General features: G+C 47.6%; 1 protein-coding gene across 2 annotated transcripts; it reads right to left on the bottom strand.

Moving 5' to 3' along the window:
* Positions 1-1,111: 1,111 nt before the first annotated feature.
* LOC132591311 (gastrula zinc finger protein XlCGF7.1-like) lies at positions 1,112-20,443 on the bottom strand. Of its 2 annotated transcripts, none has more exons than XM_060269398.1 (3): positions 20,381-20,443; positions 2,704-2,877; positions 1,112-2,271 (listed from the first exon to the last, which is right to left on the bottom strand). In XM_060269398.1, the coding sequence occupies exons 2-3, from the start codon at positions 2,801-2,803 to the stop codon at positions 1,523-1,525; spliced, it is 849 nt and encodes a 282-aa protein (XP_060125381.1). In that variant the 5' UTR covers positions 2,804-2,877; positions 20,381-20,443; the 3' UTR covers positions 1,112-1,522. The 2 variants fall into 2 exon arrangements, with proteins under 2 accessions (XP_060125381.1, XP_060125378.1); XM_060269395.1 differs by having other exon boundaries at positions 1,112-2,274.
* Between the last annotated feature and the right edge of the window lie 726 nt (positions 20,444-21,169).

Here is a 21,169-nt window from a genome sequence, read left to right on the forward strand (position 1 = left end):
CCCCCCCACAATATTTTCTTCATTGCCACCCCCAATATGTTGCATTGTTTTTACATTGGCAACTTGCCTTTCCTACAACAAGCTCGGGGCAATGTACACACTTCTCCCCCCTCTCCATCTTATTCCCCCAACCAACCTGTGACAGGGGCGTAGCAGGTGGGTGATGCCAGCAGGGCAGTGGCCCCAGGGAAGATTTTTGATTCGACAAAGCAGGCACTGTCTGCAGGCGCCCCCAGCGCAGCCCAACACTCCTCTCCCATGGTTGGAGGAAGTTGGGTTTTTTTTAAAAAAAAATTATTTATGCTTTTCAGATTTATACATTTCATCAAATTTACTATCATCTTAACATTTCAAAACTTTACTTTCTTCCCTCTCTTTCCGCAGTTCCTTAAATTTCTTTTTCATACCTTCTGCATATCCAAACTGTCTTATATTGCTCATTTATTCATCCACCTTACAAATATACTTATAATACTGCAGGTTATTACAATAATGCTATGAATGTTCTTACTGTATTTGTTTACAGTTTATCTGTAAATATTCAAAAACCATTTCCATTCTTTTTTTAAAAAGTTTGTTATCTTGATTTCTTATTCTTCTGGTAAGTTTCACCATTTCTGCATAGTCCATAAGTTTTGTATCCATTCTTCCTTGGCTGGGACTCCTTTCCATTTTGGGGGAAGTAAAATTCTATGCAGTTTCTATACACAGTGGGGACATTGAAAGCCCATGACACCTTTGGTAAAGGCTGTTCTCCAACTGGAGCGCTCACAGGCCAGTGTTTCCCAGTTGTCGGTGTTTATACTACATTTTAAAAGATTTGCCTTGAGAGTCTTTAAACCTCTTTTGTTGACCAACAGCATTACACTTTCCATTTTCAAGTTTGGAATAGAGTAGTTGCTTTGGAAGACGATCATCAGGCATCTGCACAACATGATCAGTCCAATGAAGTTGATGATGAAGAATAATTGTTTCAACACTAGTTTAGTTTAGGTACAGTAGGTAGTTCTGTCCCTATAAATCCCCCCCAATATTTTTTTAAACATCCTTTTCAATTAATTATGTAATAATAATAATAATAATAATAATAATAATAATAATAATAATTTATTTATACCCCACCCAGTGTATCATTTCCCAGTTAGCTTTAACCTTACTAAAAGTGGTTTTCCGCTGTGTGAATTCGCTCATGTTTCCGAAGTGCTCTACTAGCAATGAAGCACTTTCCACATTTCATACATTTAAAAGGTTTCTCCCCTGTGTGAGTTCGTTGATGTATCTTAAGATTTGCATTTTCATTGAAGCACTTTCCACACTCCATGCATTTAAATGGTCTCTCCCCTGTGTGAGTTCGCTGGTGTGTGGTAAGTTGTGGTTTTTGGCTGAACGACTTTCCACACTCCATACATTGTCATGCCTTCTCCCCTGTGTGAGTTACTTGATGTCTTGCAAGGTTTCCTTCGTCACTGAAACATTTCCCACACAACATACATTTAAAGGGTTTCTCCCCTGTGTGAGTTCGCTAGTGTTTGGTAAGGTGTGATTTGTAGCCAAAAGACTTTCCACACTCATTGCATTGAAATAGTTTTTCCCCTATGTGAGTTTGTTGATGCTGTCTAAGATATTCTTTCCAACCAAAGCTCTTTCCACACTCATTACACTGAAATGATTTTCCCCCTGTGTGAGTTTGTTGGTGCTGTTCAAGCCTATATTTCCGACCAAAGCTCTTTTCGCATTCCATGCATTTAAAAGGCTTCTCCCCTGTGTGAGTTTGCTGGTGTTCAGTAAGGTTTGATTTGCTGCAGAAAGACTTTCCACACTCATTGCATAGAAATAGTTCTCCCCCTGTGTGATTTTGTTGGTGCTGTCTAAGATATTCTTTCCGACTGAAGCTCTTTCTACACTCATTACACTGAAATGGTTTTTCCCCTGTGTGATTTTGTTGGTGCTGTCTAAGATATTCTTTCCGACTGAAGCTCTTTCTACACTCATTACACTGAAATGGTTTTTCCCCTGTGTGATTTTGTTGGTGCTGTCTAAGATATTCTTTCCGACTGAAGCTCTTTCTACACTCATTACACTGAAATGGTTTTTCCCCTGTGTGAGTTTGTTGGTGCTGTTCAAGCGTATATTTCCGACCAAAGCTCCTTCCACAAACAGTACAGTGAAATGGTTTACTCCCTGCGTGAGTTTGTTGATGGTTTGTAAGGTCTCCACCAGCAATGGAGCTCATTCCACATTCTGCAGAGTTCTGTCGATTGTCTGCGTCACCTGCTTTGGAGCAAAGGGGAAAATGCTTTTTAGGGTTTCAAGGAACATCTTTGTATGAAGGGCAATATATAAATTACATAAATAATTATAATTGTGGTAGAGGTGCTTCGAATAAATAAATAATCTATAATTACTGGAAGCATTTCCATAACACCCTTTACCAATATTTCTGTATTTGTTTAGGTAATCATCATCATCATTTAATCATGTAAGGGGGGGGGGAACATGTAAAATCGAAATCCTGGGAGATGAAAAAGGTTTCTGACTACACTATGAAAGCAGATTCCAGAAACAAAGAGGAGCATGGGAGAAGGCCTCCCTGCTTCCTTCTTCCTGCCTTTTCTCTCTTCTCCATCTTCTCCCCTTGCCAATGTGTCCCCCCCCCCGGTCTCTATCCATCCCTGCCCCCATCTCTTTCCCGCTTCAACTCACCAGATCTCTCTGAGGGTCCTGGGAAAGAACGGTCAGAGGTTGTGGGGAGGGATGCAGGAGGCAGCCTGACCAAGTCAACTGTCCATCTTCCCCCTTCCATCCTCGCTAGGTTTGCAGGATCAGCCTCTTCCAACCTTCGTGAGGCGCTCAGAAGCCAAAGCAAGCTGCAGGGTCCTGGGAGGGAGGAAGAAGCAAAGGGAGCCTAAGAGACCCTGCAAGCGTTTTCCTGCCCCAGAGGTTTAGCTGTTGAAGGCTAAGTCTCCCTGTGTGTGGAGTTACCACACGCAGTTTCCATGGTGAAAGAGGGGGGCCTTCCTCTTGAAACACACTTTGCAAGAAAACCTTGCCACATAGAGTGACTGGGGATACCCAGCCAGATGGGTGGGATATAAATAACATCATCATCATGACTAGAGTCATGCCTTTTGCATCTACTTTTACCTCTGTTAGATGGGAGGTTTGGCACTGCGGTCCCCCTGGCCACAAGCTCCCAGTGACTTCAATACAAAAACCCCACAATAATAACACATATTATTATCCCCCCGCCCATCTGGCAGGGTTTCCCCAGCCACTCTGCTGGCTGCTAGGTCCTCCCCCAATGTGGAATAAATGAATAAAGATGAATTTTATTCTGAAGGAAGGAATAGTAAAAATGACCATGCCCGCCTTAAGGTTCTGTGAGCAAAGAATATCACAAACAGCCCTTCGCAGAACTATTAATCTATGCACAAGAATGTTTTACAACCTGAGTTTAATTGCTGGAGACCCTTAAAATGAGTCAATTGACGCCCTCTGGGTAAAGATTCCTTGGGACAAAATTTGTCAAACAATTTTGGCAGAGCATGCAGGCAGGCAAACCCAGATTGCCAACCTCACCTGGCGAAGCCTGGACAACACCTTTAGCGCATGACTGGTCTGACAGAGTTCCGTCGCTGCTGGGACCTCAGAAAGGCCACCGACTTAAGGGGACACCTACACCAGGGGTCAGCAAACTTTTTCAGCAGGGGGCCAGTCCACTGTCCCTTAGACCTTGCGGGAGGTGGGGGGAGCAGACTATACTTTGAAAAAAGAAAAAATGAACAAATAAACCCAGAGATGCATTTTAAATAAAAGCACACATTCTGCTCATGTAAAAACACACTGATTTCCGGACCATCCACGGGCCGGATTTAGAAGGCGAATGGGCCGGATGTGGCCTCCGGGCCTTAGTTTGCCTACCCATGCTCTGCACCGATCAGTTCTGGACTAGGGACTCTGGACGCAGAGGAACTAGCTGTAAGTACACTCTGGACGCGGAACATACCTGTGTGGGAGAGTACAGGTTAAAACTGCAATAAGGAGACCTAAAAGGCACCTGTCTCTCCAAGTAGGGTTTGAGAGCCACTGTCCACAGGGGATACAAAGGCACGGGCAACAGAAACAACGAATTAAAAAGGTCTCAGAGCAGGGGAGGATAGTTCAAGATACTTGACCATTGCTGGTGGTGTGGGTGGAAATTGACCGAGAAGGGTAGAAGAGTTTGGATTTGATATCCCGCATTATCACTACCTGAAGGAGTTCCAAAGCGGCTAACATTCTCCTTTCCCTTCCTCCCCCACGACAAACACTCTGCGAGGTGAGTGGGGCTGAGAGACTTCAGAGAAGTGTGGCTAGCCCAAGGTCACCCAGCAGCTGCATGTGGAGGAGTGGAGACGCGAACCCGGTTCCCCAGATTACGATTACCACTCTTAACCACTACACCACACTGGTGAGGTTCAATCCAAAAACCCCAAAGGTTCATCCCACTGAAGGCAGTAACTGAGTGAGAACTGTCCTTAGCCACCTGTCCTGAACACAATCTGGGGATCCGGATCAAAGGATGGAAATTATGGTATTGAAATGACCTTGAATTGTTTGGACTTTGCATTGTGAAGGAGAATGGATTCACAGTTCTAACTTATGAGACTGGCCATCTCTGGAGTCTGTGATCCAATTTTACTTTACAAGGGAAATTTATTTGTTTGTTTTATATGTGTGTCTTGAAGGAGCAGCTGGGGGAAATCCAAACCTTACTACTCCTCCGCCCCTGACCTCCTGGTGGCAGGGGGGGCAGGGGGGAGGGGGGAAGGACCAACTCAGCCCTAAAATGGACCACCTTTGACTCCCAACGCCTACGGGTCCTACTGGTGGCAGAAGTGGACTGGTGGGGGGAGGGAGGATGGAGGGATGGAATGTATATATTATGTAGTGTTTTGTCTTTGTTTATACTAAAATCAATAAAAAATTATTTTTTTAAAAAGGAGACCTTGAAAGGGGATCGATTCCCATGAAGAGATTGTGGCATAATGTGATGTGGAAAGTGGTGAGAATAGTCAAGGGAAAGTTAGAGGTCAGAACTGGTGTATTGTAGCAAAGTGGTTGTACGATTGTAAGAAGGAAGACTAGAATAGAAAGCCTGCAGGAAATCAGTTTGTCTTTCGTTGTGATTTTAAGGACGGATGTGAGAAGCAGCTCTTTTGAAATGAGGAAAGTAAAAAGGCAGAGAAATGCCAAGACAAGATGATGGCAGCTGTAGTAAAAGAGGCTCAAGGAAGTGAGATGGACAAGACTGGGGGAAAGGAATGTTTGCACCTTTTGCAAGCAGACAGGACATTGGAAAAGGGAATGTTGTGGATGTGGCAGATTGGAGAGGAACAGGAGAAGATAAGGAGCTATGAGGGCTGATGCCCTCCAGGATTAGGGGAATCAGGGGTCCAGCACCGCCTGGAAAAATACGAAGGGGACCCCTTGGTAAAACTCCAAATCAGGGGTGCCACTATAGAAGCATTGATATTGATATGTATGTTTGATTAACATCCCCTGCATTGTAAAGGGGGTTGGACTGGATGACCTTTATGGTTTTATGGCATCACCTACACTTTTTGGAGGACAGTTGCAAAGGAACAAGAGGGATGGAAAGCCCAGCACCCTGAAATCACCTGGTGCAATATGCGGATGACATGCCAAAGAATATGAACCATGCGTAGATTGTTAAATCATTAAGGAGAAGATGGATATAAAGTGTCTAAGGAAAAAACCCAGATTGGAAAAGAACAGGATTCTAACAGGATTCTGTCGAAACTGGATTCCACTATATGAGGGCTGGCGCAGTCCTTGTATATTCTCCTATAAAAGAGAACATAAAGAACTGGAAATGGACTAAAGAAATGAAAAATGCCTTTATTTTATTATATAGCACTTATAAGAATTAGTGCCTTAGAATTTTGCCACCTTGTAAAGATCCCTGGGACAGGTTTGTCCAACACCTTGCCAATGTGTCCCCCCCCTGTCTCTATCCACCCCCTACCCCCATCTCTTATCCCCTGGAATTCACTAGATCTCTCTGAGGGCCCTGGGAGGGAATTCTCAACTGTTTGGGGGAGGGATGCAGGAGGCAGCCTGACCAAGTCAACCGTCCATCTTCCCCCTTCCATCCTCACTAGGTTTGCAGGATCAGACTCTTTAAAACTTCCTAGGGAGCTCAGAAGCGAAAACAAGCTGCCGGTTCCTGAGAGGAAAGAAGAAACAAAAGGAGCTTCAGAGACCCTGCAAGCATTTTCCTGCCCCAGAGGTTTAGCTGTTGACGGGTAAGTAAGTCTTTCACTGTTTCCATGGTGAAAGAGGGATGCCTTCCTCCTGAAACCCACCATGCAAGAAAACCCAGCTGCCTAGATGGCTGGGATATAAATAATAACGTTATTGTTGCTGTTGTTGTTGTGGTGATGATGATAACGACTAGAGTTGTGCTCGAAAAAGGATCTTCTTGAGAAAACTAAGAGGATGAGAACTTTAGAAAAGAATGGGGGAAATTATAATTTATCTAGGAGACCCACGGAGGGGATGGGGGGAAGTCCCAAGATTCACAGTAATCTCTATGGATTTTTCATATATTTTGTTATAAATGTATTTGTTACCTTACTTTTTTATATAAAAAAACAATATTTTTTAAAAGAACCTTTCCCAAGAAGGGGAGATTAGCAACAAGCCAGGAGTCCTGCAGTGGAAATAGAACCTTAAATTCAAAAGTCTGGGAGAAGGTTTTCCTCTTCACCATCCTTCTATTGAGCCATCTGTGTCCCTATCTCAACTCCTCTGGAAATCACCGGATGTCCCTGAGGGCCCTGGGAGAAAATGCCCAGAGGTTATGGGGGGGGGGTGCAGGAGACAGTCTGATAAGGCCAGCTGTCCATCTTCACAGTCTGATAAGGTCAACTGTCCATCTTCCCCCCTGCTAAAATACTCGCCCAGTACACTCCGTCACAAATGTCAAGCCTCTGTTTCAAAAACCCAGAAACTTTTCCTCCCAAGTTCAGATCACATTCCGTAGCAGCGAAAGCTTTATTCGACTTTCTGTGCCTGTGAAATAACTCACGTCCACTCCCTTGTTCGTTAACACAAAGAAGATTTATTGCTTAGGGCAGCTCAGCCTAGTGAGTTCATCTCCATCTCGGCTGGAAGCTGCGACACGACAGAACCAATAAACACATACAGCGTTCTCATGTAACAGAAAAATACAACAGTACACACAGGTACTTCCTGTTTACATGGGCACGTCACAGGGCCCCACGGCAGGATAATTGCTGAGCTCTCAGTTCACACCCCCTCTCGTCCTGCATCGCAGGGGTAGCGTAAGAACTTCCTTACGCAAGACACAAATCATTGCAGAATCCCTCATGTCTCCGGAAACTCAAAGGTTTGGTGAACCCAGCTGCCAGGCTCTCCTGGCTCAGGCTATCCCTCAGTTTTACCAATCCTGTGTGGATGCTTTGGCAAACGGTCCGAAAACGAATGCCAGCGTGTTTGGCACTGGCTATAACGCAACCAGTCTCAGTCAGCGTCAAACAGAGCCGGTTGTCCTCCCAAACCGTGATGGGTTGGCAACACTCCCCGTTGACCTTCTGGACCAAACATTGGCAAACCTGAATCTCTTCACAGACTCCTGAAAGAGCGCCATACTCAGTCTCCACAGAGAAAAGAGTAATAAAGCTCTGGCGCTTGGAACACCATTCCATCAGAGCTTCACCATATATCATACCTACTCCAGTTGGTGACTTCCTGTCGTGCAAGTTGACCCTGTTGCTGCCAGACCAGCACGTGATCTGTGCTGTACCCACAACTGGCAGCCTAAAGCACAACTCCTTAGTATCTCCCAGATACCTAAGCACTCTTCTGCTACCATTCCGGGCATGCACACTGGGCTGTGCATCCTCCTGGCTAAGCATCTTCACAGCAAAAACAACTGGTCTACTCTACTGAGAAAAACACAACAAACTCTTTAGAGCTGATTGAAACACCTTGGGGCTCTGGAACTCAGAGTGTTCCCCGGACTGACTATCCTCAACAAAACAAGTCTCCATCAGCCTTCTTGAACTTTGCAAGCAACTGGTTTGCAAGCAACTGTTCAACCTTACCTTCCTGCCTCAGCAAGACACTGCCATCTGCAGATCTGTCAATCCTGACACCTAGGTAAATCCTTACTAGACCTAGTTCCTTGAGCTTAAAACACCTGCCAAGCTCTTGTGCAAACCATTGCACCTGTGCCTCTGTGTTTGCAATGCATATGATGCCATCTTCAAAACAGAACACAAGAATCTGCTCCTGGCTAGACCCGGCCAGGTAAAGACAACTATCAGCAAGATTCTCTTGAAAACTCATGCTTTCCAAAGCTTCATCCAAACTTATGGCTGACTGCTTCAAACCATAAATGGACGTATGTAACTTCCAGGCAACATCAGGCTTACTGACCTCAAACCCTTGTGGAGATAGCATGTACAGCATTTCCTCCAACAGTGAATTCAGATAAGTGACACTGACAGGGGCATAGCCAGGATCAAAACTAGGGGGGGGGAGCCATGGTTGTTCAGGGGCGGGGCCAAGGCACGGGAGGGGAGGGGCCACAAAGTGGGAACGTGGGCAGGGCTAGCGGGCCTGATGACATTGTGGCGGCAGCGGCCACCTTGTGCTTCTGGAGCTGGCAGCGTCGGTGGCTACCCTGCTTGGCTGGAGAGGACGGGAGGATCGGGCAGGCGAGAGGGGGTGGCAGGGCGGGCGAGGGCAAGGCAAGGCACGGCCGCAGTCACGACAGCTCCGAGGCGCTGCTGCATATCAGCATAATATTTCAACCATGTCGTGGGTTCAAGCCCCACCTTAGGAAAAAATTCCTGCATTGCAGGGGGTTGGACTAGATGACCCTTGTGGTCGCTTCCGACTACAATTCCATGATTCTATTGATATATTACCATAGCATATGCATCATTCTGCTTTCTTGAATTGTCCTACTCCTAGGCATAGCAGCCAACTCCTAGAGGCCTAGGTGCCTCCCCCCCCCAAATTACTGGTAAATACCGTATTTGAAAGAGTCATCCCCCCATGTTGATGGGCTTTCTATGTGGGGCTTATCTGCCCCCCCCCAGTATTTTATTAAGGATGGAAGAGGGAGGGAAGGAAGGAAGAAATAGAGATAACTCATCTTTGTGGGTGCCTCTGGGTGACGCTGTGATGCTGGAACTCTGCAGCAAGAGGAAGATACCGGTACGCCTGTACAGGAGCCTCGTAAGCAGCTTTCTCTCTGCTTGATTCACAGCAGGCACGTCCAACAGGTAGACTGTGATCTACCAGTAAATCACTGGATGTCTGTGGTAGATCACTGGCAACCCTACAAAAAGCTATGACCTGAAGCCCTAAACAAAAATGAGCCTCCCTCCCTCCTAAAAGAAGCTCAACTAGTTTGACCTAAACCCCCCAAAACAGGGCTTCCCTTCTTTAAAAAAACTCAACAGCTTTGACCTGAACCCCCCAAAAGCGGATAGATCACTCCCAGTTTTTAATTCTGTGAGTAGATCAGAGTCTCTTGGGAGGTGGCCACCCCTTATTTACAGTATACAGATGCAGGAGGAGGGGCAGACTGGAACACCACTGCTTTTTATAAACATCACTGTGTCTATCAAAGCTACAGCCCCCCTTTTTCTTATTCACTTCCTTTTAGCCTTGCAGAGCCACCTTAGTCAAATTGAATCCTCTGTACCCTCATTAAATCACCAATAGAACTCTTAATGCGATCCCTGAATGCTCATTAACAACTCCCACTGAAGAACAATAGAGTGAAGTGGTGAGCTATCAAATCTTGCCTGGGGACATCTGCTCCATTGTCTTAACTGCTTAACTACCGGTAGCCACTTTATTTATTTGATGTGTTTTTGTTACAGCTGTGCCCCCCCCCAGCAAGCGGAGACTGAGCTGCTCTCGCTAAAGCAAAGCCCTTTCCACTTCAGTTTTTGGAGGGGGAAAGTGCTGGTTATGGTCTGTAAAATACATTAATTTTTTGCTTCTAGGGGGGGCAGCTGCCCCCTCCTGCCCCCCGCCTATGCCCATGGACACTGATGTCAAAAACAAAACCTTCAAAACTTTCCTGAGCAGCTGTAGATAACAAAGATCCTAGCGCTTCAGTTGCTGCGGGTGCAAAACTCTCAGAATGCAACTCCTCCAGCTGTGAGACACCTCTGGCTAACCAACCTAGCCCTGTACTGAGTATCTCCAGTTGCTGTGGGTTTAAACCTAAACACCACCCAGCTACTGTGTACAGCACACTCGCCCTCAGGCTGCGCCACTGTGAAAAACAACTTCCATGCTTCCATGGAGTCTAACCCCATCTGCATTGCCTTGTGCCACTTCCTGGTCACTTCCTCAGGCAATTGATGAACTTCCTTGAAGCTCTCTGGCTCACACTGAGCCATACAAGCCCACACACTAGTGCAGGCATCCCCAAACTTCGGCCCTCCAGATGTTTTGGACTACAATTCCCATCTTACCTGACCACTGGTCCTGTTAGCTAGGGATCATGGGAGTTGTAGGCCAAAACATCTGGCGGGCTGCAGTTTGGGGATGCCTGCACTAGTGGCTGTATATCTGTCAGTAGGTATCCCTTCCGTGGCCCTCTCTGACGAAGCGGCAGCCATAGAAAACCTCATCGCCTTGAGAATCAACCTCCGATCACAAAACGCATTCGCCTAGCGAAAAATTCATCTTGCAGGGCATTCGTCTAGCAAGGTACCACTGTACAGTGAAAGCATTACATGGGGAGAAAGGGAAATAAGATACATTCCTTTCTCCTGGGAACACAGACAAACATCACACCAGCCTCGCTGCTTGAGTAGCTCGGTGTGGACAAAAATCCCAGCACCCGCTTCCCAGCAGGAGCCCAATTTTCAAAGGGTTTTTTGGTGATACCAATTCAATTTGTCCTCTTGCCACTGGGGATTACTTATGAGTAAATCTGCACAGGCCTGCTCTGCATATTCCTCCTCTTCTGACACCCAGAAACATGCGCCAGGCAAGATACTTGGGAGAAGACTGCTCCCCTCCCTCCAGCCCAGGCTTTCTTGACTTTTTTTTGCTTAGGGGGTGTTCCCCTAGTGATGACAATATCTAGGATTGCTGATCAAGCCTCTTTCAAACTATTTTGCAGAGCTCAAAGTTTAAATAAGTTGTGGTGTCCTGGGAGGGAGGGAGAAGCAAAGGGAACCCAAGACCTTTGCAGAGATTCCCCTCCCTAAGTGGCAGCAACTCCTCCTACAGGAAAAGAAGGGTGACTTCCTCCTGAACCTCAGCAGAGACATGCCTGGAAAAGGGACTTCTTCACTCCTTTCCTTTCTGTAGAGGGGTACCTCGGTTTACAACCACATTTGGTTCCGGAAGTCTGTTCATAAACTGAAGCGTTCATAAACTGAAGCGAACTTTCCCATTGAAAGTAATGGAAAGTGGATTAATTTGTTCCAGATGATGAAAAACAGCAATTCAACACGAATTTTACTGTCTACCAAGACCATTGATACATAAAATGAAGGCAATAATCAATGTACTGTACGATAAAATGATTAAGACAGTATAGTAGATGAAAAAAAATTAAAATTATTATTTTTTTCTTACCTGGACTGATGATAGTCATTGTTTGGATGGGGGGCTTTTATCCATTTCCGCAGTCACACAGCCGCAGTCACACAGCCGTAGCCACGGAAGTGCTCCCATGGCTCTGCGAAGGCCCGGAGCGAGGGCCCAGCCTCCACGAAGGCACCGGAGCCAGGCCTTCACTCCAATGCCTTCTCGGAGGCCTCCGTACGCCTCGGACACCTCGGTTTACTTACTTCCGGGTTACAATAGTTCGTAAACTGAAAATTCATAAACCGAGCTGTTCGTAAACCGAGGTTCCACTGTACTGCCTTTTCTCTCTGCCATCTTGGAACTCTGGCACTGCAGTCTCCCTCCTTCTCCCCCCACCCATTTAGAGGAAGGGGATGCAAGTCTTAATAACATCACCAGAGTCCTGCTGGATCAGGCCAAATGGCCCACCTAGTCAGCCTCCTGACCTCAAGGTGGCCAACCAAATTTAGGTGGGAAGCTTCTTTGCATGCATAAAATTCCCAGGATCAATCCCCAGGCAGGTAGGGCTGAGAAGAACTCCCTGCCTGCGAAACCCCAAAGAAACATTGCTGCCAGTCTGTGTCAGCAATGCTGACCCAGGTGGACCAATGGTCTAATTTGGTGTCATGCAGCATCTTACATTCCAAGTTCGGAAGGGGAAAAAGGAATTGGGACCCCCCATTTCCCGTATTTGGATGTGACTTTAAGGCAACTCCTGGGCAGGAGGGAGAGGCCAAGGCAGCCCCGCTGGAGATTTCTCCGACATTGCCCAAAATGGAGCCTTTCTCCCAACGGCCACGCAATGCAGGGGTCGCAAGGAAAGCATCTGCCAAATATAGGTGTCCACCCTCTTTCCCCACTTGGATTTCCCCCGCTTCTCATTTCTGAGCCCCTCCCCCAAGAGCCCTCTCCCTCCCCGGGGGTCTTAGGTGGGTGGGTGAGTGTTGGGATCTCAGAGGCCTTGAGTCCCATGGCTTCCCTCCCCCCCTGCCCCCATGAGATACTCCCATTCATCTCTCAGCCCCCTCACAGCCCCCTCTGCCCCCCTCCCCCTCACCCAAAGGACTCACTGCCCCAGAGGCTTCCCAAGACAAGCGGAAAGAGGAGAGGAGACGATACAAGGAGACGGGGAGAAGGGCCTTTTCCGGGCTGCTCTAGGGAGCCTAGTTCTCTGGCTCCCGTTAACCCTTACATAGCCTTGCTGCTTGGGGATTCCTGCCCACGGAGAAAGTGGGCAAGGCACTGGGAGCAATCCGATCTGGATCCCGCCATGAGATCCTGCCAGATTCAGGACATGACAACGCTTGGCTAGTCTCCTACACCGGAAAAGGGGCATCCATAGGGGCCAACTCCTGGTTTTGCCACCTCTGCCCTTAGGATCATAGAATCATAGAATAATAGAGTTGGAAGAGACCACAAGGGCCATCCAGTCCAACCCCCTGCCAAGCAGGAAACACCATCAAAGCATTCTTGGCATATGCCTGTCAAGCCTCTGCTTACAAGAGCTCCAAAGAAGGTAGCTCCACCACACTCCTTGGTAGCAAATTCCACTGTCAAACAGCTCTTACTGACAGGAAGTTCTTCCTAATGTTTAGGTGGAATCTTCTTTCTTGTAGTTTCAATCCATTGCTCCGTGTCCGCTTCTCTGGGGCAGCAGAAAGCAACCATTCTCCCTCCTCTATATCACATCCTTTTATATATTTGAACATGGCTATCATATCACCCCTTAACCTTCTCTTCTCCAGGCTAAACATACCCAGCTCCCTAAGCTGTTCCTCATAAGGCATTGTTTCCAGGCCTTTGACCATTTTGGTTGCCCTCTTCTGGTTTTGCCCAAGTGTAGTATTTTACATTTCTCCCTGTTAAAATTCATCTTGTTTGCTTTGGCCCAGTTGTCTAATCTGTTAAGGTCATTTTGAAGTGTGATCCTGTCCTCTGGGGTAGTAGCTACCCCTCCCAATTTGGTGTCATCTGCAAACTTGCTCAGGATGCCCTCAAGCCCATCATCCAAGTCATTGGTAAAGATGCTGAATAAGACTGGGCCCAACATCTGCTATATTGTGAACTGCTATATTGTGAAACCCAAGGGGATGTAGATACAGTATGTGGGGATTCCCGAATCCGGAGGTTTTCCTGTGAAAGTATTGACCTTTAGTAGGTCTTGTGGTCGTGGTCAGGGACAGAAATTTCCTACAGCTGACCTGTACTGGTTTGTTGTCTGGCCGAAGTGTGATGGACAGCAGAGCTGGCCCAGAGTCTGGCAATTCAGTCCCCCAGAACTTCCACCAGAGGGAAAGAGCAGTTAGGGAGGAGGATAGGATTTGTCTGAAGGAGAACTGGTTCTGATTTGAGTTGAACACCCACCCTGAGGGGACTGTCCATGGTGAGAGGAAAGACCCTCCCAGCTTGGAGAGGGAGACCCCGTTGGGGGTCTGGGGAAGGTCTACTGACAGGGGTGTCCTGGGAGGCCTGACTCTGAGGCAGGAGAAGCAGATCCTGGGGGAATTCAGCCCCCCCTGGGTTTCCTTCCAGTCTGGAGGGGGCAGTTCTTCTAGGGAGAGAAGACCCTCAAGCCAGTCACAAGGGGGGAGGGGATCCCCTGGGTCTGTCACACCATTTTTTAATCAACTGTTTTTCTTTCTTTTACGTTTTATTGTAACTTCATTGATGTCAGCTGCCCTGAGCCCTGCTCTCACCGGGAAGGGCGGGGTATAAATAATAATAATAATAATAATAATAATAATAATAATAATAGGAATTACCTCAGGAGTGGGGTTGCTTAGAGAGTGGGGGACTGAGGAAAAGTGCCCCTTGCTCATGAACCAGGGCATCAATTGAGGAAGGAAGCTGTGTTGTCTTATTTAACTGGGCCACGCACCAGTCAAAAAGGGTTCTTGGTAATCCCTGGTGTGGTTGGGATATTTAAAGGCATATTTAATGTGCCCATTTTCTGGATTCAGCCTCTGCAACGGAGGCAGTTCAGAGCACTGCTGATCTGACTTTCCCCCCTGTTCTTGCTACGGCAGGATGCCTGCGGGGGGGGGGAGGGTATTTAGATTATTCTCATGCTGTCAAACGTAGTCTGTGGTAACTTCCTATGCCACCTGCAGCAAACATTTGCTGCCTTGAGGGAGAGCTTAACTCTATCCTCCCTGATTTCTCCATTACCTGCATTCACTTTTCCCACCGCAAAGGGAAAACCGCAGTTAATAGTGCCCCTCTTTAGTCTTGTTTTTGCTAGCGCATATCATTCTAATATGCCAACTGGTACAGCCCTTCACTAGCCAACAATCGTTTCTGAAGAGCTTTGGAGCAAAGAAGGATTTAGACCTGGTCACCAAAGCTTGCATTGGCTCATAGTGCTCTCTGTGCATTAGAATGTATGGGGTAGAGATTTATTGCCACCCTTGAAATCCATCTCTGCTTCTCCTCTCACAGTGTGGCCTTAAAGTGGCTGATGCTTGAGGCGGCACAGCACCATTACAGGCCCGGGTTTTAGGCCCCTCTGATTTCAGTTCCATAACTGACAAACATCACAGGTATTTTGCTAGCCTATATATCTCATTAGCCCAGCAAGTTCTGAGTTGCCCTGGATTGGGTAGTCCTTTGTGTTTCGTTTCAAAACGAGAGAGAGAGAGAGCTGTGTGTGGAAGCCATAGCAGACCTCAGTAGAGAAGGACGGTCATGGCCACTGTAGCACAAGTCCTCTTAGTCCTTACTGCCTTACCCTTAACAAAACAGGAGGAAGCTGCTACAGTACCAGGACACCAGTGACTTTTACCTGTTTGCACAGAGGTTGCAGGGGAGACTTCAGCTGAACACACTGCATGGGGAAGAGCGGCGATAATGAGTGACCTCTTGAGAGCAGGGATCTAAAGAGGACTACTAAGAACACCACCACCACCCCACTCTCCATGGACTTGAGTGGCCCCTGCAGGAAGAAATGAGATCGCCATCTCTTTGGAAACCAATCTCCAATGAAGCTATAAGCAATATCAACCTAAAAAAAACAAAAAAAAAAAAACAAAAAACAAAGGAGGTCTCCTGACCTCACTGCTGATTTCCCTCATTTAGCAGATTGCATTTTTTGAAATTAGGTTATCACTTACCCAAAGACCCCTGATTGTGTTGCAGATCTTGCCTTGTTCTTCCGGAGACGCCTTTGCAAAGGGCTTGCATCCCCCGCGAGGCGTGCAGGTACCGTAGTGCTATTTGTGAGAGCGACAGGGACCCATAGAAGGGTTAAAGGAATAGAGAGAGTCCGCCTGCCTAGAGAGGCCTGGAAAGGGACCCTCCCCCCTCTCCCCCCCACCTCTCCGCTCGCAGAGCAAGGTGCGCACGGCAGAGATGCGACGCACAGGGCGAGGGGTGAGTCGTGCCAAGGGGGGGCCTTTGGGCACAGGGGAGATTTGGTGGGTGGGGGAGCCGAAAAGAGGATGTTGGGGGGCTGAGGGAGGAGGAGTGGAAAGATCTCTGGGAGGGAAGCCCACATCTCCTTTAAGTCACATCCCTACACGAGGCGAGGGGCCTCCTATCCCGCCCCCGCAAAAGCCTTTCTTCCCTGGAAGCTGGATTCCTGCCCGCCTCCTCCTATTGGAGTAGCAGGATCTTCTGGGGCAGGGGTTCCCAACAAAATTTTCTCGAGGACCCCTCATCGAGCCGCTATTGTGACAAGGACCCCCATTAATTCCTAATCCTAAAATTAAAAAGACAGGGTACCTGCGCAGTTCGAAAGCACGTCAAAATGCAAGTAGATAAATAGGAACCGCTACAGCGGGAAGGTAAACGGCGTTTCCATGTGCTGCTCTGGTTCGCCAGAAGTGGCTTTGTCATGCTAGCCACATGACCTGGAAGCTATACGCCGGCTCCCTCGGCCAATAATGCGAGATGAGTGCGCAACCCCAGAGTCGGTCACGACTGGACCTAATGGTCAGGGGTCCCTTTTACCTCATGTGCACCTTTCCCCCCTTTTGCCTCTTGGTATCCTCTCCTCCTCCTACATGGTATCATGTGCACCTTTCCCCCCTTTTGCCTCTTGGTATCCTCTCCTCCCCCCTTCATGGATCAATGCCTTGTCGTGGCGAAGGGGCGAAGGGGGCGAAGGGGCTTGAATAACTCAGAGAAGCTATGAGCTATGCCATGCAGGGCCACCCAAGATGGACAGGTCATAGTGGAGAGTTTTGACTAAACGTGATCCACCTGGAGAAGGAACTGGCAAGCCACTCCAGTATCCCTGCCAAGAAAACTCCATGGACAAAGACAACAGGCATATAAAAGTTATGACGCTGGAAGATGAGCCCCTCAGGTCGGAAGGCGTCCAACATGCTACTGAGGAAGAGCGGAGGACAAGTACAAGTAGATTCAGAGCTGATGAAGCGGCTGGGCCAAAGCCGAAAGGACGCTCAGTTGCGGATATGCCTGGAAGCGAAAGGAAAGTCCGATGCTGTAAAGAAAAATATTGCATAGGAACCTGGAATGTAAGAACCATGAGTGGAGGTAAGCTGGATGTGGTCAAAAATGAGATGACAAGAATAAATATCGACATCCTGGGCATCAGTGAACTAAAATGGAAGGGAATGGGCGAATTCAGTTCGGGTGACTATCATATCTACTACTGTGGGCAAGAATCCTGTAGCAGAAATGGAGTGGCCCTCATAGTCAACAAAAGAGTGGCAAAAGCTGTAATGGGATGCAATCTCAAAAATGACAGAATGATCTCGATACGAATCCAAGGCAGACCTTTTAACATCACAGTAATCCAAGTTTATGCACCAACTACTGGTGCTGAAGAAAGTGAAATTGACCAATTCTATGAAGACCTACAACAACTTCTAGAAATGACACCAAAGAAGGATGTTCTTCTCATTACAGGGGATTGGAATGCTAAAGTAGGGAATCAAGAGATAAAAGGAACAACTGGCAAGTTTGGCCTTGGAGTTCAAAATGAAGCAGGGCAAAGGCTAATAGAGTTCTGTCAAGAGAACAAGCTGGTCATCACAAACACTCTCTTCCAACAACACAAGAGACGACTCTACACATGGATATCACCAAATGGGCAGCATCGAAATCAGATTGATTATATTCTCTGCAGCCAAAGATGGAGAAGCTCTATACAGTCAGCAAAAACAAGACCTGGAGCTGACTGTAACTCAGATCATCAGCTTCTTATAGCAAAATTCCAGCTTAAACTGAAGAAAGTAGGAAAAACCACTGGGCCAGTAAGATACAATCTGAATCAAATCCCTTATGAATACACAGTGGAAGTGAGGAACAGGTTTAAGGATTTAGATTTGGTGGACAGAGTGCCTGAAGAACTATGGATGGAGGCTCGTAACATCATACAGGAGGCAGCAACGAAAACCATCCCAAGGAAAAGGAAATGCAAGAAAGCAAAATGGCTGTCCAACGAGGCCTTACAAATAGCGGAGGAGAGGAGGCAAGCAAAATGCAAGGGAGATAGGGAAAGATACAGGAAACTGAATGCAGATTTCCAAAAAACAGCAAGGAGAGACAAGAGGGTCTTCTTAAATGAGCAATGCAAAGAAATAGAGGAAAACAATAGAATGGGGAAAACCAGAGATCTGTTCAAGAAAATTGGAGATATGAAAGGAACATTTCGTACAAAGATTACCATAATCAAGGACAAAAGTGGTAAGGACCTAACAGAAGCAGAAGACATCAAGAAGAGGTGGCAAGAATACACAGAGGAATTATACCAGAAAGATATGGAGGTCTCATACACCCCAGGTAGTGTGGTTGCTGACCTTGAGCCAGACATCTTGGAGAGTGAAGTCAAATGGGCCTTAGAAAGCATTGCTAATAACAAGGCCAGTGGAAGTGATGATATTCCAGCTGAACTATTTAAAATTTTAAAAGATGATGCTGTTAAGGTGCTACACCCAATATGCCAGCAAGTTTGGAAAACTCAGCAATGGCCAGAGGATTGGAAAAGATCAGTCTACATCCCGATTCCAAAGAAGGGCAGTGCCAAAGAATGCTCCAACTACCGCACAATTGCACTCATTTCACACGCTAGCAAGGTTATGCTTAAAATTCTACAAGGCAGGCTTAGGCAGTATGTGGACCGAGAACTCCCAGAAGTGCAAGCTGGATTTCGAAAGGGCAGAGGAACCAGAGACCAAATAGCAAACATGCGCTGGATTATGGAGAAAGCTAGAGAGTTCCAGAAAAACGTCTACTTCTGCTTCATTGACTATGCAAAAGCCTTTGACTGTGTCGACCACAGCAAACTATGGCAAGTTCTTAAAGAAATGGGAGTGCCTGATCACCTCATCTGTCTCCTGAGAAATCTCTATGTGGGACAAGAAGCTACAGTTAGAACTGGATATGGAACAACTGATTGGTTCAAAATTGGGAAAGGAGTACGACAAGGTTGTATATTGTCTCCCTGCTTATTTAACTTATATGCAGAATTCATCATGCGAAAGGCTGGACTAGATGAATCCCAAGCCGGAATTAAGATTGCCGGAAGAAATATCAACAACCTCAGATATGCAGATGACACAACCTTGATGGCAGAAAGCGAGGAGGAATTAAAGAACCTTTTAATGAGGGTGAAAGAGGAGAGCGCAAAATATGGTCTGAAGCTCAACATCAAAAAAACCAAGATCATGGCCACTGGTCCCATCACCTCCTGGCAAATAGAAGGGGAAGAAATGGAGGCAGTGAGAGATTTTACTTTCTTGGGCTCCTTGATCACTGCAGATGGTGACAGCAGTCACGAAATTAAAAGACGCCTGCTTCTTGGGAGAAAAGCAATGACAAACCTAGACAGCATCTTAAAAAGCAGAGACATCACTTTGCCGACAAAGGTCCGTATAGTTAAAGCTATGGTTTTCCCAGTAGCGATGTATGGAAGTGAGAGCTGGACCATAAAGAAGGCTGATCGTCGAAGAATTGACGCTTTTGAATTATGGTGCTGGAGGAGACTCTTGAGAGTCCCATGGACTGCTAGAAGATCAAACCTATCCATTCTTAAGGGAATCAGCCCTGAGTGCTCCCTGGAAGGACAGATCGTGAAGCTGAGGCTCCAATACTTTGGCCACCTCATGAGAAGAGAAGAATCCTTGGAAAAGACCCTGATGTTGGGAAAGATTGAGGGCACTAGGAGAAGGGGACGACAGAGGACAAGATGGTTGGACAGTGTTCTCGAAACTACGAACATGAGTTTGACCAAACTGCGGGAGGCAGTGCAAGACAGGAGTGCCTGGCGTGCTATGGTCCATGGGGTCACGAAGAGTCGGACACGACTAAACGACTAAACAACAACAACATCCTCTCCTCCTCGAAGGCTGACATGGTCCATGCAGGGTGGATGACAGAGAGGGCTCTCCTGGTGACGGCATCTCAGTGCCAGCAACCCACAGCGGTAAGTCTGGGGAAACCCCTTGTATTTCAGCAGTGAAGCTCAAGGGCAGGTAGGTGCAGCTGGAAACTAGTTTCCTTTTTCCAAAGAATATAAAAAGTGATCTTCTGAATGGGATTCCCAGGTTCTTTCATCCTGGGATTGTTGAAAAGGGTTGTGGGCATGGTCAGCTGTGGGGGTGTGGTCAGTCGCTACATTTTCAAAGCACCCCCACTTTGTGGTGCATGCTCTGTATTTTCTGTTTTTTCTCACACACAGCTCCTTCCCCATACAAAAATTGCTCCATTGACTTGCATGGGAGGAAAAAGCACACACACACACACACACACACACGGCTAAATGAGCCTTTGATCTTACCTTGGGGAAGGGTGATAATCAGCTCAGTCACTCAGGGTTTGCTGTTTTGCCCAGGCGCGGTGCCGGCCACGGAGCTCTGCAGGGACGCGGGTGGGAGACGGGGCTCCCTGAGGGGTTTGCGGTCAGTCAGTGCGGAGGCCGCGGCTCCCAGCGCCGCCCCGCACACGAAGCCGCCGAAGAAGCGGCTCCGGGCGAGGCGGGCGCCCAGCGACCGGGCCATGACAGCAGATTTTTGCCCTGCTTCAGGGCGGCAGCGCCCGTTGGCGAGCTTGGCTTTCGCGCGCTTTTTCCTCCCCTCACGAGGCGGAGCAAAGAGAAGCTGAATAAGGCGGAGGCGGAAAGGAGGGAAGAGCCTTTCCGCCTCCGCCTTATTCAGCTTCTCTTTGCTCCGCCTCGTGAGGGAAGGAAAAAGCGCGTGAAAGCCAAGCTCGCCAACGGGCGCTGCCGCCCTGAAGCAGGGCAAAAACCTGCTATCCTCACTTCTACAAAGCCGTGGGGAGCACTGGGCGGTGGGTGGCGGGCAGGCTGGCCAGCGCCCCTCCATTCTGGCTCCGCCAAGTTGCGGACCCCTCTGGCATAGCTCGCGGACTCCTGGGGGTCCGCGGACCACCTGTTGGGAAACACTGTTCTGGGGGATCCAAACGTGGGACGCGGCCTTACACCGAGGCAGCCCTTCGGTCGACGTGGGTCGGAATTGCTTAGGGTTGCTGCCTTTGTTCCGGCAAAATACGCGCAGGGCGGTGAGGGGGGAGCGATTCTTTATTATTATTATTACAGGTAGGTAGCCGT

This window comes from Zootoca vivipara, chromosome 2, assembly GCF_963506605.1.
Source record: "Zootoca vivipara chromosome 2, rZooViv1.1, whole genome shotgun sequence".
NCBI classification, from domain to species: Eukaryota; Metazoa; Chordata; class Lepidosauria; order Squamata; family Lacertidae; genus Zootoca; species Zootoca vivipara.